At 48.0% G+C, this 18308-nt stretch overlaps 2 protein-coding genes across 6 annotated transcripts in view; both read left to right on the forward strand.

The window, feature by feature from the left end:
- The window catches only part of THRAP3 (thyroid hormone receptor associated protein 3), an 81531-nt gene extending 74372 nt beyond the window's left edge, over nt 1-7159 (forward strand). For both annotated transcript variants that reach the window (XM_032246951.1, XM_032246952.1), the window contains 3 exons: nt 2743-2941; nt 3397-3540; nt 5574-7159. In XM_032246951.1, coding sequence (XP_032102842.1) covers nt 2743-2941; nt 3397-3540; nt 5574-5795 — 565 coding nt within the window. In that variant the 3' untranslated portion in view covers nt 5796-7159. The remainder of the gene's footprint in view (nt 1-2742; nt 2942-3396; nt 3541-5573) is intronic.
- A 151-nt stretch (nt 7160-7310) lies between these two features.
- Nucleotides 7311-18308, forward strand: part of SH3D21 (SH3 domain containing 21) — a 15678-nt gene continuing 4680 nt past the window's right edge. Inside the window, exons 1-10 of one of the 4 annotated variants that reach the window (XM_032246955.1) lie at nt 7311-8222; nt 8387-8541; nt 8626-8689; nt 8952-9070; nt 9298-9388; nt 9556-9611; nt 9704-9749; nt 9894-9994; nt 10173-10259; nt 10918-10960. In XM_032246955.1, the coding sequence (XP_032102846.1) occupies nt 8219-8222; nt 8387-8541; nt 8626-8689; nt 8952-9070; nt 9298-9388; nt 9556-9611; nt 9704-9749; nt 9894-9994; nt 10173-10259; nt 10918-10960 (766 nt within the window). In that variant the 5' untranslated portion in view covers nt 7311-8218. Of the gene's footprint in view, nt 8223-8386; nt 8542-8625; nt 8690-8951; nt 9071-9297; nt 9612-9703; nt 9995-10172; nt 10260-10917; nt 10961-18308 lie in introns of those variants that run through there. The other 3 variants (XM_032246954.1, XM_032246956.1, XM_032246957.1) reach the window with 3 other exon arrangements.

An 18308-nucleotide genomic window follows, 5' to 3' on the forward strand; every position in this document is an offset into this window, starting at 1 on the left:
GAAGTGGAACATGAACTCCTCAAGTAGAGTTGAGTCTGGATAACTAACTCTGATTTCCTTTTCCTGGAACACATGCCTACCTCTGACTTGCTATGTAACTTTGAATGAGTCCCCTGCAAACCCCAGTATTCTGTGATTTTTTTTTTTTTTTTTGGAGACACAATCTCGCTTTGTCACCCAGGCTGGAGTGCAGTGGCACAGCTCATGGCATCCTCAAACTTCTCGGCTCAAGTGATCCAGCCTCCCAACTGGGTTGAGCTAGGACCACAGGTATACACCACAATGCCCAGCTAATTTAAAAATTTTTTTTTGTAGAGACACGGGCTCGTTATGTTTCCCATGCTGTTCTTGAACTCTTGGCCTCAAGTGATTCCCACCCCTTTCCTTGGCCTCCAGAAGCACTGGGATTATAGGCATGAGCCACTATACCTGGCCCTTTTTGTGATAGGGTCTTGCTCTGTCCCCCAGGCTGGAGTGCAGTGGTGTGATCACTAGCCTACTACAGCTTTGACCTCCTGGGCTCAAGTGATCCTCCCACCTCAGCCTCCCAAGCAGCTGGGACTACAAGTGTGCACCATCATGCCCAGCTAATTTTGTATTTCTTATAGAGTCGAAGTTTTGCCATGTTGCCCAGGCTGGTCTAGAACTCCTGGGCACAAGTAACCTGCCTGCCTTGGCCTCCCAAAAAAATGCTGGGATTTCAGGCATGAACGACTGTGCCCAGCCAGAACTCTTTTTTTTTTCTTGAGATGGAGTCTTGCTCTGTCACCCAGGCTGGAATGCAATGGCACAATCTTGGCCCACTGCAACCTCTGCCTCCTGGGTTTAAGCAGTTCTCCTGCCTCAGCCTCCTGGATAGCTGGGATTACAGGTGTGCACCACCACGCCCAGCTAATTTTTGTATTTTTAGTAGCGACAGGGTTTCACCATTTTGGCCAGGCTGGTCTCAAACTCCTGACCTTGTGATCCACCTGCCTCGGCCTTCCAAAGTGCTAGGATTACAGGTGTGAGCCACCGCATCTGGCCCAGAACTCTTTTTTATATAACTGACTTACCTAGGTCACACAGCTAATAAGAGACACTGCTGGCCAGGCGCCGTGGCTCACCTCAACTTTGGGAGGTTGAGGTGGGTGGATCATGAGGTCAGGATGTCAAGACTATTCTGGACAACATGGTGAAACCCTGTCTCTACTAAAAATACAAAAATTAGCTGGGCATTGTGGCATGTGCCTATAGTCCCAGCTACTCAGGTAGCTGAGGCAGGAGAATCACTTAAACCCAGGAGGTGAAGGTTGCAGTGAGCCAAGATCACACCACTGCACTCCAGCCTGGTGACAGAGCGAGACTCCATCTCAAAAAAAGAACGCCAAGACTCAAATTTGAGGCCTTTTGAGAATCTTTTTTTTTTTTCCTGAGATGGAATCTCGCTCTGTCACCCAGGCTGGAGTGCAGTGGTATGATCTCGGCTCAGGGCAACCTCTGCCTCCTGGGTTCAAGTGATTCTCCTGCCTCAGCCTCCCAACTAACTGGGATTACAGGCGCTTGTGACCACGACCATCTTATTTTTGAATTTTTTGTAGAGTTGGGCTTTTACCATGTTGGCCAGGCTGGTCTCGAACTCCTGACCTCAAGTGATCCAGCTGCCTTGGCCTCCCAAAGTTCTGGGATTATAGGAGTGAGCCACTATGCCCCACCCGAGTGTCTTATATTTGAAAACCTCTTGAAATAGTATGGATATTTAGTGGGGTCAGAGTTGAAGTTACATGAATCCTATGATGGTAATTTACATTTCCCCTTTGAGTCAGTGTGTGTCGGTGAGGAGCAGGGAGCATGGTGCCTTTCATAATGGAAGAATGATGAATAATAGGTTACTGACATTTGGCTGGCTCTGCTATTCCTTTACTCCTGGGAGCCTGGCCTTGCTGACCCCCAGAGGCATTCAGTAACTACTGTCACATGGCAGGACTGGTACTGACCTTAGTATAAAGATAATGACTCATTGTATTAAGCTAATTTGCCCTAGTCTGTAATTTCTCCTAGATGAAGGAAAGGGAAGGGAAATAACTTTGGGAGAGTTACGCCATATCCTAGGCTTAGTGACACAACCTGTTTGAGCTCAGTGGGAGGTGATATGTGAAGTCATGGTGTAATTAGTCAGATCTAGGTTGGAATTAGGATTCTGCTCAGCTCTCTCATCCAGTCTCCTACCTGTAAAATGGGGGAAATAATGCTGAGTGTTACTGCCCTTTACTGCATGCCAGTTATGTTGGTGTAAAGTGTTTAAACACATTGTTTATTTAGAGAATCCTGTAAGCCAGGTAGCATTCCTATAAGAAATAAAAGTAATAGAGCACTAACAGATGTTAATATACAAAGCCTCTGGCCCAGTACAAGATACATCGGAGCTCTCAATATAGTGTTAGTTTCCTTCTCCCTTACTAATTCATGCCTGTATCTTAGACTGAGCTACTGGAGGTCATGGATTGTGGTTTGTTCCTGCTCCTGTGTATGTCACATGTTTATCACAGTCTCAGACATAGTTGTGTCACTGAACATGACTGACAGAATTGAGAGGAAGTATCTTGGGTGGGTAGGTTGGGGGTGAGCTGGTTTTATAAGGTTACTCATCGTCAGTTTCTTTATCACCAGCACATTTCTGATTGTTGTGCGTATCCATGAGGCCCCAGCCAAAGAGTGTCCCCTAGAAGATGATTGATTACCCTATCTGTTCTCTTTGCACAGGAAGCACCGGAGAGCGAGAGACAGGTCAAGATCCTCCTCCTCTTCCTCCCAGTCATCTCACTCCTACAAAGCAGAAGAGTACACTGAAGAGACAGAGGAAAGAGAGGAGAGCACCACAGGCTTTGACAAATCAAGACTGGGGACCAAAGACTTTGTGGGTCCAAGTGAAAGAGGAGGTGGCAGAGCTCGAGGAACCTTTGTAAGACCCTCCCCTCTCCCCTTTTCTTTAAGCCCTTTGCTTCTGTCAGTTCTGACTATGTTTCATCAGAATACCAATTTTGCTGCCTCTGACATAAGTAATCCAACCCAAAGACCCTGGAATCTTTGATTCTCCTTCCCACATTTCCTGGCCTTTCCATTTTTAATTACTTTTCTGTTCGTAATCACTTAGCTAGACAGCCTCACAGCTTCAGAACTTCCCCACTTACCTTGACTCCTGCTGTTTGTAGGGAGGCCCTTGGGGCAGGTTTATCCTCTGTATAGGCTACAGACTTGAGATGAGAAAGGAAATGGCTGGAAATCAGCTGCCCAGTATATGTCTGGAAGATAGCTGCCTATTCCATGCCAGAAAAGTATCTGAACAGAAAGCAGGGAGGTTTGTTTCCATTCCTGGCATGATCCTTTGTTCCTTTTTCCCCTCATTTATTGCAATAGCAATTTCGAGCCAGAGGAAGAGGCTGGGGCAGAGGCAACTACTCTGGGAACAATAACAACAACAGCAACAACGATTTTCAAAAAAGAAATCGGGAAGAGGAGTGGGACCCAGAGTACACACCCAAAAGCAAGAAATATTACTTGGTATGTGTCTGGAATAACCAGGAAGGAGGGTCAGAGGGCCTTTGACACACACGCAGTAGCTGCTATCAGGCCTTAATTGGTTTGTCCAAAACTGCAATTAAATGTATGTGCAGGAGTAGTGCACTGGGGCGTGTGTACTTGCATAGTGCTAACTAGATGGGTGTCCTCTAGAGACGCAGTTACGGTCTGTTTATCTACTGAAGATGTTTATGGATTCCAAGATAAGCAAGAAGCATTGGTCTTGTCTTTTTAGTTTGTGAACTTGTTTTACTGCTCACCCACCACCAACCTCTGCCTCCTCCATTCCTGTGGATAGAGCCATAACCCTTTGCTATTGCTGCTGTCCCTCTCTGCCACTCCTTCATGCAAGAATGACGACGACAGCTCAGGATCTCTTTGAGGAAAGGGATGTCTCTCATCTAGGCTGTTGATCATTTGCATGCACTCTGGGCCTCCCTCAGATTAGGACTTCATAGGCTGTAGTGCTGGCCATGAGTGAGCTCTCTTGGCCTTGGTATGTAACAGCAGGCTAAGATCCAAGTAGGTGTGGCTGTGAGGGTTATATCCAGGGTACAGGAGCAGCTGAATCTCCATCACTTGCCAGAATGGCCGGAATGGGTCTGTATTGTCAGTTGGACAGCTAGGAAACAGGTTGTGTATGGATGGCTGTGCATGCCCACCATCCCTTTTTTAGGTTTGCTGCTGCTGGAAGCTGCTTTGAGGCTACTAGAGGGCCTTTGAACTTAACCTCTGGGAATTGTAGTTGGTTGGGCCAAGGTTAGGTGCTGGAGTGGGACTGCTGTAGGGGAAGGATTAAAGGCCTTATCCCATGCCCCATCTGCCACCTGAAAGAGCATTGCCAGCCTGATTCATTTTAGTGTGAACAAGCAGCCATAGTCAGAAGAAGGTGACACATCTGCTGAGCTGAGCTCCAAAAGCCTAAGACCCTAGCTTGTGTCGGGAATGGTTTAGACTCTGAAGTCATGAGGCTGATGAGGTAATGACTGCTGGTTTTCAAAATGCTTTCTTATTCATTGATCGAATTCCTCCTTCTGTCTCATGAGATTGTCAGAGCAAGGATTGTTTAAAATGTAGGTTAATGCTTTCATTGAACTAAGTGGAAAAAAAAAAAAAGAAATGTCACACTGCTTCTTTGTATAAAACAGGGGAGATAAAAAGTGAGAATGTGAAGGTGGAGGGTTAGGAAGAGCCCCAGTATTGGAGTCTGAGCATTTGGAGTGCAGTGGCGCAATCTCGGCTCACTGCAACCTCCGCCTCCTGGGTTCAAGCAATTCTCCTGCCTCAGCCTCCTGAGTAGCTGGGACTACAGGTGCATGTCACCACACCTGGATAATTTATATATATGTGTGTGTGTGTGTATATATATATGTATTAGTAGAGACAGGGTTTCACCGTGTTGCCCAGGCTGGTCTCAATCTCCTGAGCGTAGGCAGTCTGCCTGCCTCGGCCTCCCGAAGTGCTAGGATTATAGGCGTGAGCCGCCGCGCCTGGCCATGTTGCCTCTTTCTTAGCTGTTGAACAACCCAGTTGACGTGGAGTTTCATGTTTTGTCGTGACTGGCTCTCAAACCCATCCTTTGAGAGAGGATATACTAAATCATACGGAGTTGCTTAAGGTTCCTGAGCTGTTTCCTTCTTTGCAGAGTGGGAGGTGATAATGTTAGGGTAGATGTGAGGATTCAATGAGATAGTATAAATGTCTCACTTCACTGCTTAGTGAATTTTTTATTTTCCTTAAACTATTGAGGGCCATGCTCAGTGAATCATCCTTGTCATCATTATAATGGCCACGCTGGTACTTTAGAATTCCTAAATCACCCAACTGATATTCTCGTGGATCTGAACCACAGGCATTTTTGGAGTCGGGGACGGCGAGACATGCAGAAAAGGAGCAAAAGGCTGGGTTAGGCCACAGGTTCTTTTAGAAAAGGTCCATTTGAGTGGGTGCGGAGAAGAGACCTCTGGCCACATCTTGTTCACTCTGGCACTGATAGCAATTTTCTTTCCCCTCAGCATGATGACCGTGAAGGTGAAGGCAGTGAGAAGTGGGTGAGCCGGGGTAGGGGCCGAGGAGCCTTTCCTCGGGGTCGGGGCCGGTTCATGTTCCGGAAATCAAGTACCAGCCCCAAGTGGGCCCATGACAAGTTCAGTGGAGAGGAAGGGGAGATTGAAGACGACGAGAGTGGGACAGAGAACCGAGAAGAGAAGGACAATTTACAGCCCACAACCGAGTAGGGGCCACTCGTGACTGGATTCCTGCCCAGGGGAGAGAGGCGCTGGGAAGACGGCTGGCGAGGAGCGAGACAGAGGAACCTCAAGCAGATTCCGAAAATCCTGCCCCCACCCCCACCAGCCATGCAGATTGTACCACCACAGAAGGCATCCCTGGCGCTGCCTCTCACTGGACAGAGGAGGCTGGCCATGGAGCCTGGGGGTCAGGCCCAGCTCTTGAGCAGAACACAACGCATTGGGCTTTAGCTGTTTTTCTCATTTGTTGTTGGTGTGTGGGGTGGGGGCAGGGGTAGGGTGGGAGAGCAATGCTTGGATTTTTGTTTCCTATTAGAAACCAACAGTTTTGTTCTTAATTTCATTTCATTTCGAGCTAAGAGGACTAATTTGATAATTTTAAATCTCTTCTCCCCTGTCCTGATTTTAAAAGCCCCGCTTTTTTTTTTTTTTTTTCTTTTTTTTAGGCATATGTAGTAATATTAGAAACATTTAATTTGGGAAACTTTGATTCTTAAAAGCGAAAACAAAGCATGTGAATAAACTTTGAAGTGTTCACCTCAGTTTGGGACCAAACTGCCTGGATCTTTGTAAAAACCGGTTTTGTATGGCAAGGAGGAGTTTAAGGCCTTTCCGACCACCTTGTGTTCCCCTTTTCTGCGCAGCCATGTATCACGTGGAGTTGCTCCTAACCACACCTCACGTGCCCTGAGCCCTGTTTCCTGATACCTTCTGGGCTGGACTTCCATTCTCCACCAGCAGCTCCAGTATCCCAAACTTTCTAGTCCTGCTGATCCTCCCAGCACCGGGGTGGAAACTGGAGGGCAGTGTCTGGTCTGTTTTTTAAGAAACTTAGGAATTCTATTATCTTTACAAATATAAGATGAGAAAATAATTTTTTCAATATTTTTTATTAATCTTTTTATAAAATGAAAAGAAACTCCTGTGATCAATTACGGAAGGTGGTTATGGCTGGGTGGTTCATGGGGTTTTTTTGGGGGTTTCTTTGGTTAGTTTTTTTTTTTCTTTTTTGTCTTTTTAACCTTAAGCTGTTTAAGTTGAAGCATTCTCAGATGTTTGGGGGGAAACATCCTCTTAAAATGGGCCCTTGTGCTTGCCTTCTGGGGAGGCGGTCCTGAGCAGGTGAATCAGAAGGCGTTTATGCATATGCTATATGCAGACTGCACCCACCTCTTCCCCCCAGCCTTTGGCCTCTTGGGTTGTTGTGCTGCTTTCCCCTTACTTTGCTACATTTCTATAGTTAAGTTGGTTTTACTTGAATGATTCATGTTTAGGGGGAAAATGAAAATCTCCCTCAAAATTTTTGTTTCAACTCCTCCTGCAAATAAAATAAATGAAGTGGCAGATGTAAATGGGCTCTGTTCATTGTCACCCTGAGGGAGAGAGAGAGTGTGTGTGTCTGTGTCTGTGTTGGGGGTGGTGGATAACCTCCCACAGCAGTTTCAGGAAACCTGAAAGATGAAGGGCCTGTGGGGCTGGGTGCAGGCTGCTGCTCAGCCCTGTCCTGAGGCATCCCAGACCGACACAGTCGTTTCTGGGAGGAGCTTCAGTCCCACCCCAGTCATTTTGCTTCATTGTGTACCTTGGACACCCCAGGAGAAATTTTTTCCACTGGTGTCATAGGCAAGGACTTTGGCTTCCTCTGTGGTGGGACAGGGGCAAGGGATGTGGTTAGCAGTTCTACCTTAAAGAGCCTATCCCACATGGGACTGGCCTTAGGTGGGTCCTAACGACTATGAGCAGAAACGTTGGAAGATCGTAAAGTTCACTCTCCTTGCCTAACTCCCAGGGAGAATCTGGAGGTGTTTTCTGAAACCAAACTAGACCTCTGTGGCCCCAAAGCAGGGGTCTTTGCTGTCTTCTTCCTATATGGGGGTAGAGGGTGGGTATGGGGCCAGAGAGGAGGATGTCTTGTAGGAAAGCAAACATTTCTTGTACAAGGGCAGCCATCTCGTTCACTCAGGGCCAGTTTAGAGCGGTTGCTACCTGCTAGGGGGCCCCACCCTGGTATGTGCCTCGCCCCACCTTTTCCCCTGAAGCTAAAAGCTTGAGAGCTGGGAGAAGGTAGGCCTGGGAAGGTTCAGCAAATCGTAGCTGGGAGCCTCCGGGCAAAAGCTGAGCGAAAGGAAGAGGCGGCTGGCCTAAAATTTAGGTGGGCGGGAAGAGCCTACAATGGAGCTGTGACTGCTGCACAGGCCAGAGACCCTGGAGTCCTCACCCCGGGGTCGGGGGCCTAACCTGCTGAGCCGGGCCGCCCCCTCTCCACACCCACTCCCAGCACCTGGCCCGACCTATCGGCTGGCGGCTACGCCTCCTTTGCCCAACAGTCTCGCTGCCCGTCGCACCCTGCGTGAGCCCAGTACTCGGCCGCCAGCAGGAGCTGCCAGGCTGTGGAGGGCGCCCCGGAAGCTATGGGTAAGTGCGGAGGGTTTGAGGTGGCAACCATGGATACTGTAAGAGCCCACACCACCCCCCAACTCCCGCTGCCCTCTACGGTGCCTGGGGACACGCCGGCCCCGGTCAGGTTGCCACGCCTCGGCGTTTCTGAGCCGCGCGCCGGCCCTGTCCTCCGCCCGCAGAGGTCCTGGTCCTGGCCGGATACCGAGCACAGGAGGACGAGCTGAGTCTGGCGCCCGGGGACGTGGTCCGGCAGGTGGGCTGGGGGCCCGCGCGGGGCTGGTTTCACCGAGAGCTGGGGGGGCGCCAGGGCCTTTTCCCCGAGCGCCTGGTGCAGGTGAGGCCGAGCCAGGGGCGGGCGAGGGGTCTCAACGCGCGCCCCCCGAGAGCTGAGAGCGCCCTCCGGGTGCTTCATTCCCAGGAGATCCCAGAGACCCTGCGGGGCTCCGGAGAGGCGCAGAAACCGCGCTGCGCGCGCCGCCAAAGTAAGCGCAAGGGTCAGGGCCAGGGTCGGTGGGCGGGCGTGCGAAATCCGCGCGACCCCGGCGCCTCCACCTCTTGGCGACGGGGACGTATCTGGGCGGGGCCTCGGGGGCCGCTCTGCGGTCTGATTGGTTCTTGAGTACAATGCTCCGCCCTGCGGCGGGGCTGAAGGTACCAAAGGCTGCTTACGCGCCCCCAGAGGTTCCCCCAGCTCCGCGTACTGGGGCATCCGGCTCGAGTTCCCCCGCTCTTGTCCGGTGCTAGGTCATCCTGCCAAATACCTGGGCCCCCAAAAATGGTGCAAAGTGAACTTCAACTACAGCCCAGAGCAAGCGGACGAGCTGAAGCTGCAAGCTGGGGAGATCGTAGAAATGATAAAGGAGGTGAGGGGTGAGGTGATACGACCATCTGGGGGAAGATGATGGAACACGTCTCCCGAGTGAGTGGGGTGGGAGGTGAGGGTGTGTACGGTGGGAATGGTGATGGCGCAGACAGGGAGAAGCACGGGAGTGAGAGAGGAGGGGGCCCTTGGGCAGAACCAAGGGTGGAAGATTATCCTAGAGACGCTTGGGGCAGAACCAGATGCCCCTGCGTCCTCCCCTCTCCCCAGATTGAGGACGGCTGGTGGCTGGGGAAGAAGAACGGGCAGCTGGGAGCCTTCCCATCCAACTTTGTGGAATTGCTGGACACTGGGCCCCCAAGTGAGACCTCGACTGTGTGACCCTGTGACTCCCTGGGACCAGACTGCACTCTCCAATGACCCTCCAGTGGCATAAGCCACATATCCTGACCCTGTAACCCCTTTGACCCTCTCTCATGACCTAACCTGTGACTTAGCACCCTCCCTAACCTCACTGTCCCCCACCAGGCCTTGATAACCCAGACATGCCTTCAGTCAGCCCTGATCCCCAGCGGCCTCCCAAGGTAAGTTGTCTCAGAGTGGGCATAGAGGTGGTGAGTTTCTCTTGGGGTGGTTGAAGCCTCATCTGGTTCCTCCCTGCCCCTTCCCCCACTAGCTGAGCAGCCTGACCTATGACAGCCCTCCAGACTACCTGCAGACAGGTGAGCACCCAGCCAAAGGGTCCCCCAGCCCTCAGCCACTCCCAAGGTTGGGACTTGGGGGGCCAGCTAGACTGATGGAGGCGGGGGCTGCTGACAGATGCAGGAGGCTTGGCTACAGAGGACAGTGGACTGACCTCTTCCCAGTCTCCCACCCTGAGGCCTACAGAGTCCTGTTTGACTACCAGCCTGAGGCCCCAGACGAGTTGGCGCTGCGGAGGGGCGACGTGGTGAAAGTACTAAGCAAGGTGTGAGAAGAACAGGGTAGGGAGGGCCCAGGGAAGGGGGTGTTGGGATGGGTGGACCTGCACATGTACCCCCGAGTCTAAAATAAATGTTGAAATTGTATCTATAAGAAGGAGTGGGACCCCAGAAAGGACCTTGGGGGACCTGGCTTACCTCTCTACCGGCATGTTTCTTTCCCAGACCACAGAGGATAAGGGCTGGTGGGAAGGAGAATGTCAAGGACGAAGAGGAGTTTTTCCAGACAACTTCGTACTCCCATCACCCCCAGTAAGTACAGAGCCAAGTACAGGTGGCAGGGACAAGGGCAAGACTCCGTCTCAAAAAAAAAAGAAAAAAAGAATAAAGCTTGGGAATGGGACCCAAACCTAAACACAAAATTCATTTATGTTTCATATACACCTTAAACCATAGCCTGAGGGTAATTTTATATAGTATTTTTAATAATTTTGTGCATGAAACAAAGTTTTGATTGAGACCTGACACGTAAGTTAGGTTGGGTGTGGAATTTTCCACTTGAGTCATAATGTTGGCACTCACAAAGTTTCAGAGTTTGGAGCATTCTGGATTTTGGGGGTTTTCTTGAGACGGAGTCTCGCTCTATCACCCAGGCTGGAGTGCAATGGCAGGATCACCGCTCACTGCAACCTCCGACTCCCAGGTTCAAGCAACTCTCCTGCCTCAGCCTCCCGAGTACCTGGGTTACAGGTGCATGCCACCATGTCTGGCTAATTTTTGTATTTTTAGTAGAGATGGGATTTTTGCCATGTTGGCCAGGCTGCTCTCAAACTCCTGACCTCAAGTGATCCACTCTCCTCGTCCTCCCAAAGTGCTGGGATTATAGGTGTGAGCCACCACACCCAGCCTGCATTTTGGATTTCTGATTTTTAGATTAGAGATGCTCAACCTTTACTTCTTTTCTGCATAGATCAAGAAGCTGGTCCCACGGAAAATGGTATCTCGGGAATCAGGTGCGTGCACGGGGAGCCTGGGACTGGGGAGTGTTCTCTGGGAGACCCACCAGTTCAGTTGCCCATAAACACCCACAGCACCCCAGTGGTCCAGTACTCCTCCATGGGAGTCCCCTCACCTGTGGGTCAAGAGCTGGGTAGGAATGTATGTGAATCAATGTGTGGGTCAATTTGTGTGTGTGTTAATATGTCAGTGTTTCTCTGTGTGTCTTGAGAATGTGGCTATTGATGGGTATAGATTTGTTTCATTTTGAAGGAATCATATGAATCTTTGTACACATATGAGACTGTATGTTCACGTGTCTTATGTGTCAGTGAATAGCTCTGTGTATCTGTGGGGATACCTTTTTATTTATCATTTAATGTAATATTTGACACATCAAAAATATATATAACACATATGTTATACAATTTAACACCCCTGGGCTGGGCACAGTGGCTCACACCTGTAATCCTAGCACTTTGGGAGGCCAAGGCAGGTGGATCACCTGAGGTCAGGAGTTCAAGACCAGCCTGGCCAACATGGCAAAACTTCATCTCTACTAAAAATGCAAAAATTAGCCAGGTGTGGTGGCGCATGCCTGTAAACCCAGCTACTCAGGAGGCTGAAGCAGGAGAATCACTTGAACCAGGGAGGGGGAGGTTGCAGTGAGCTGAGATTGTGCCACTATACTCCAGCCTAGGTGACCGAGTGACACTGTCTCAAAAAAAAAAAAAAAAAAAAAATTTAACACCCATGAGTACCCATAGTACGTCATGCAAACCTAAGGACTAGAACATTGCCTATACTTTGTGTCCTCCTCCACTTTCCCATTCTGCCACTTCCCTCACCCCAGAGGTAATCACTGTCTTAAATTTTATGTTTATGGTTCCCCTGAGTTTTTAAGTTATCTTACAAAAGTATGTGTCTAGAAAAAAGAAAAGAAAAGAAAAAAAAAGTATGTGTCTAAACACTATATCACTAAATTCGTTGTTTTGAGCTTCATAAAAATGATAGCATGTTTATAGTCTTCTGAGACTTGCTGGGTTTTTTTTGCTTTTGAGATGGAGTCTCACTCTGTCACCCAGGCTGGAGTGCAGTGGTGTCATCTCAGCTCACTGCAACCTCTACCTCACAGGTTCAGGCAATTCTCCCTCAGCCTCCTCCTACAGGTGCCTGCCGCTATGCCTGGCTAATTTTTTGTATTTTAGTAGAGATGGGGTTTCACTGTGTTGCCCAGGCTGGTCTCAAACTCCTGAGCTCAGGCAATCTGCCCGCCTTGGCCTCCCAAAGTGCTAGGATTACAGGAGTGACCCACCATGCCAGGCTGAGACTTGCTGTTTTTAATCACCATTATGTTTCTAAGATTCTTCCATGTTATGTGTAGATGTGGTGCATTGATTTTTCTCTGCTGTATAATATCCCTTGTAGGGAATTTGCAATTTATGTTTCTGGTTTCCTCCTGATGTTGGACATTTTTGCATTTTTGTTGGACATACTGTGGCTGGCTTCTAGGTTTTTTAGTTTTAGTTTTGAGAGAGAGTCTCACTCTGTCACCCAGGCTGGAGTACAGTGGCGAGATCACAGCTTATTGCAACCTCTGCCTCCTGGGTTCAAGCGATTCTCCTGTTTCAGCCTCCTGAGTAGCTGAGATGACAGGCATGCGCCACCATGCACAACTAATTTTATATTTTAGTAGAGACAGGGTTTCACCATGTCAGCCAGTCTGGTCTCGAACTCCGGACCTCAGGTGATCTGCCCACCTCAGCCTCCCAAAGTGCTGGGATTACAGGTGTGAGCCACTGTGCCCAGCCTCTAGTTTTTTATTATTGCAAATAGTGCTGCTATGAACATTCATGAGTCTGTCTCCTGGTATACAGAAACAACAGCTGCTCTAGGGAATAATCCTAGGAGTAGCATTGCTGGATTATATGGCGTGTGAATGTTCAACTTTTCTGAGATAAAGTCAAATTGATTTTCAAAGTGATTGTACACTTTAACACTCTACCATCAGTGCGTTAAGTAAGAGAGCCTATTGACTGAGATCCTCTTTAACACTTGATGTTATCAGATTTTGTTATTTTTGTGAATCTAGTAGGTAAAAAATAATATCTCATTGTGGACTTAATATGCATTTCCCAGGTTACTAATAATTTGTAGGAGTTCTTTATATATTCTGAATACCAATCCTTTTGAGTATACATGTTGCCAGTATTTATTTTATCTCTGTGAGTGGTCTTCATTATTTTTTTATTTTTTTGAGGTGGAGTCTCTCTCTGTGGCCAGGCTAGAGTGCAGTGGTGCGATCTCGGCCCACTGCAACCTCTGCCTCCTGGGTTCAAACGATTCTCCTGCCTCAGCCTCCTGAGTAGCTGGGACTACAGGCGCCTGCCACCACACCCAGCTAATTTTTGTATTTTCACCATGTTGGCCAGGATGGTCTCAATCACCTGACCTCGTGATCCACCCACCTCAGCCTCCCAAAGTGCTGGAATTACAGGCATGAGCCACTGTACCTGGCTGATTATTATTTTTTTTTAAGAGACGGTCTTACCATCTTGCCCAGGCTAGTGTGCAGTGGCTATTCACAGGTGCAATCATAGTGCACTGCAACCTTGAACAGAAGTTCAAGGCCTTAGCAGTCCTTTTGCCTCAGCCTCCTGAGTAGTTGAGACTACAAGCACGCACCACCATGCCCAGCTTTTCATAATTTTTCAAGAAGTGTTTTTTGATGAATAGAAGTTCTTAATTTTGATGGAAAAAAAATTATCAATCTTATCCTTAATGGTTAGCAGGTTTCTTAAGAAATCATTCCCCACTAGGCACGTTGGCTCATGCCTTTAATCCCAGCACTTTGGAGGGCTGAGGCGGGCAGATCCCTTGAGGTCAGGAGTTCGAGACCACCCTGGACAACATGGAGAAACCCCGTCTTTACTATAAATACAAAAAGACAAAAAAAATTAGCTAGGCATTAAAATGCTGCTTTTCATATTAGTGCTTTTATCCATGTAGTAGTGATTTTAATGAGTGATACAATTATACCCTTTCCCCTATGGACAATTGGTTAATTCCAGCATCGTTTATCATTTTCTACATGTGAGTTTATACAATTTTGGGGTTTGTTTGTTTTCTAGAGACAGAGTCTCGCTTTGTCGCCCAGGCTGAAGTGCAGTGGCGTGATCTCAGCTCACTGCAACCTCCACCTCCTCAATTCACCTACCTCAGCCTCTGGAGTAGATGGGGCTAGAAACACACATCGCCATGCCCGGCTAATTTCTTTTGTATTTTAGTAGAGACAGGGCTTTGCTGTGTTACCCAGGCTAGTCTCGAACTCCTGAGCTCAGGCAATCCACCTGCCTTGGCCTCCCAAAGTGTTTGGATTACAGGCATGAGCCACTGCGCCTGGCCAGGGTTTTTTTTTTTTTTTTTTGAGAAAGGGTCACTGGATCTTTGTTACCCAGGTTGGAGTGCAGTGGCGATTGTAGCTTATCGCAGCTTCAACCTCCTGGGTTTAAGTGATTCTTCCACCTCAGCCTCTTGAGTAGCTGGGACTACAGGCAAAAGCTAGCATGTGCAGCTATTCTTTTAATTTTTTGTAGAGATGGAGTCTCACTGTGTTGCCCAGGCTGGTTTTGAACTACTGGGCTAAAGCAGTTCTCCTGTCTTGGCCTCCCAAAGTGCTGGGATTAGAGGCATGAGCCATGGTGACTGGCTTAGTTTTATACATAAAACTATTTTCATAAGGTTTATTCCTAGATATTCTTAGAATCTCAGAGTTTTGTGTCTTTAAAAAAATAGACATTCTCCTGTTTATTGCAGGAAGTAGAAATGCACTGTTTTTTGTATAAACTCTGATTATTGGCCAGGTGCAGTGGCTCACACCTATAATCCCAGCACTTTGGAAAGCCGAGGTGGGTGGATCACAAGGTCAGGAGTTCGAGACCAGCCTGGCCAACATGGTGAAACCCCGTCTCTACTAAAAATATAACAGTGAGCCAGGCATGGTAGCGGCCGTCTGTAATCCCAGCTATGCAGGAGGCTGAGGCAGAGAACTGCTTGAACCTGGGAGGCAGAGGTTGGAGTGAGCCGAGATCATGTCACTGCACTACAGTCTGGACAACAGAGCAAGACTGTCTCAAAAAAAAGAAAAAAAATCCAGCCAGGCGCAGTGGCTCACGCCTGTAATCCCAGCAGTTTAGGAGGCCAAGGCGGGTGAATCATGAAGTCAAGAGATCGAGACCATCCTGGCCAACATGGTGAAACCCCGTCTCTACTAAAAATATAAAAAATTAGCTGGACATGGTGATACATGCCTGTAATCTCAGCTACTTGGGAGGCTGAGGCAGGAGAATCACTTGAACCCAGGAGGTGGAGGTTGTGGTGAGCCGAGAATGCGCCATTGCACTCCAGCCTGGGCAACAAGAGCAAAATTCCATCTCAAAACAAAACAAAACAAAAAAAACTCTGATTATTTCTAGTAATTTATTTGTAGATTCTTTTTTTTTTCTTTGAAAAGGAGTTTCCTTCTTCATTGCCCAGGCTGGAGTGCAATGGCTCAATCTTGGCTCACTGCAGCCTCTGCCTCCCAGGGTCAAGTGATTCTCCTGTTTCAGCCTCCCGAGTAGCTGGGATTACAGGCATGTGCCACCACACCCTGCTAATTTTGTATTTTTAGTAGAGACAGGGTTTCTTCATGTTGGTCAGGCTAGTCTTCTCCAACTCCTGACCCGACCTCAGGTGATCCACCCACCTCGGCCTCCCAAAGTGCTGGGATTACAGGTGTGAGCCACAGTGCCTGGCCTTCATTTGTAGATTCTTATAAGTTTTCTATGAAGACAGACATGTCATTTGTGAATAATAATTTTGTTTCATTTTCTTCACTCCCGCCTTTTAATTTCATTTTAGTAATGTATTATAATAATTGGGATCTCATACAATAGAAGAATTGAATAGAAGTAGTGAGGGTGAACATCATTGTCATGTTCCTGATTTTGAATCTAGTTTTCTCTTTTTTTCTTTTGAGACAGAATCTCATTCTGTCACCTAGGCTGGAATGCAGTGGCACAGTCTTAGCTCACTGCAACCACTGCCTACGGGGTTCAAGAAATTATCCTGCCTCAGCCTCCAGAGTAGCTGGGACTACAGGTGTGCACCACCACATCTGGCGAAATTTTTTTATTTTTTATTTTTAGTAGAGACGGGATTTCACCATGTTGGCCAGGCTGGTCTCAAACTTCTGGCCTCAAGTGATTTGCCTGCCTTGGCCTCCCAAAGTGCTGGGATTACAGCTGTGAGTCACTGTGCCTGGCCTGGTTTTCCCTTTTATTTCAGAGTCTCACTCTGTCACCAGGCTGGAGTGCAGTGGCGTGATCTTGGCTCACTGCAGCCTCTGCCTCCCAAGTTCAGGTGATTCTCCTGCCTCAGCCTCCGGAGTAGCTGGGACTACAGGTGCCTGCCATCACGCCCAGCTAATTGTTGTATTTTTAGTAGAGATGGGGTTTCATCATGTTAGCCAGGATGGTCTCAAGCTCCTGACCTCGTGATCTGCCCACCTCAGCCTCCTAAAGTCCTGGGATTACAGGCGTGAGCCACTGCACCTGGCCCAGTTTTCCCTTTTAACAACGATGTTTGCCTAGGCTGTTTGTAGATATCTTTTTGTCAGGCTGAGTCAGGTTCTGTTTCTTTTTTACTTAGAATTTTTACAATAAATGAGTGTAGAATTTTCTCAATTTATCTGACTGTTTTGAAATGATCGTATGGGTTATTACATTTTTGTAATTATTGTTTTTGAAACAGAGTCTTACTGTATCACCCAGGCTGCAGTGCAATGGTATGATCATCACCCACTGTAACCTCAAACTCCTGGGCTCAAGCGATCCTCCTCACTCAGCCTCCCAAGTAGCTGGGACTACAGGCATGTGCCACCATGCCCAGCTAATTTTTTAATTTTTTGTAGAGGCAGGGCCTTTATGCCCAGACTTGTCTCAAACTCCTGGCCTCAAGCCATCCTCCCATTTCAGCCTCCCAAAGTGCTGGGATTACAGGGGTGAGCTGCTGTGCTCAGCCCTTACCTTTAATCTGTCAATGTGATGAATTTGCAGAATTTTCAAACCACTCGTGCCTTCCTCGGATAAGTCCAATATAATCAGGGTTTATTCTCTTTTTATATTGTTGTAATATTATTGTAGTTTTTCTTAAGATTTAAACAACTTCGAGGAGGAGGATTTAAAAAAAAAGATTTAAACAGCTTCTTCAATTTCTTTAATAGTTAAAGAAAAGTCAGGGTAAAATTCTTGAATCAGTTTTGGAGTTACGTGTTTTAAATTATCTACTTTATCTAAATTTTCTAATTATTTGCATAAAGTTGTTCATAATACACTCTTTTGGAGAGATAGGGTCTTGTTCTGTTGCCCAGGCTAGAGTGTGGTGGCACAATCAGAGCCCACTGCAGCCTCAAACCCTGGGCTCAAGTGATCCTCCCACGTCAGCCTCCCAAGTAGCTAGGACTATGGGTGTGTACCACCATATCTGGCTAGTTTTTATTTTTATTTTTATTTATTTATTTATTTTTATTTTTTGAAAGATGGGGTTTCACCATGATGGCCAGGCTGGTCTTGAACTCCTGACCTCAGGTGATCCACCCACCTCGGCCTCCCAAAGTGCTGGGATTACAGGCCTGAGCCACTTCGCCTGGTCTAATTTTTTTTTTTTTTTTTGAGACGGAGTCTCACTCTGTTGCCCAGGCTGGTGCGCAGCGGTGAGATCTCAGCTCAGTGCAACCTCCGCCTCCCTGGTTCAAGCAGTTTTCCTGCCTCAGCCTTCCACATAGCTGGGATGACAGGCACCCGCCACCACACCGGCTAATTTTTGTATTTTTAGTAGAGATGGGGCTTTGCCACGTTGGCCAGGTGGTCTCAAACTCCTGACCTCAGGTGATCCGCCTACCTCGGCCTCCCAGAAGTGCCGGGATTACAGGCGTGAGACTGCGCCTGGCTTGTTGGATCATTTTTGTCTAGCTTCATAGTTGCCTTGTGAGGAGAGGATTTGTCCACCACCTCATTCTGCTAGAGTCAAGCCCTGCTTCTGTCACTCCTCCCTCCTAACCTTGCTCTCGTGCATTTCATTCTTTGTCTCACTGCATCTCTAGTTTACGAGCTCCCTCTCTAGCCTTTGGGCTCTGTTTACTCTGCTCTGTAATGTGTACAGGTAACATAAGCAATATACATGTAAATAAATGGATTTAGGTTGCTTTTTTTTTTTTTTTTTTGAGACGGAGTTTCGCTCTTGTTTCCCCGGCTGGAGTTCAATGGCCAGATCTTGGCTCACCGCAACCTCCGCCTCCTGGGTTCCGGCCATTCTCCTGCCTCA

The sequence above is a fragment of the Sapajus apella genome, unplaced genomic scaffold, assembly GCF_009761245.1.
Source record: "Sapajus apella isolate SASKATOON/1434 unplaced genomic scaffold, GSC_monkey_1.0 scaffold62, whole genome shotgun sequence".
Taxonomy (NCBI): Eukaryota; Metazoa; Chordata; class Mammalia; order Primates; family Cebidae; genus Sapajus; species Sapajus apella.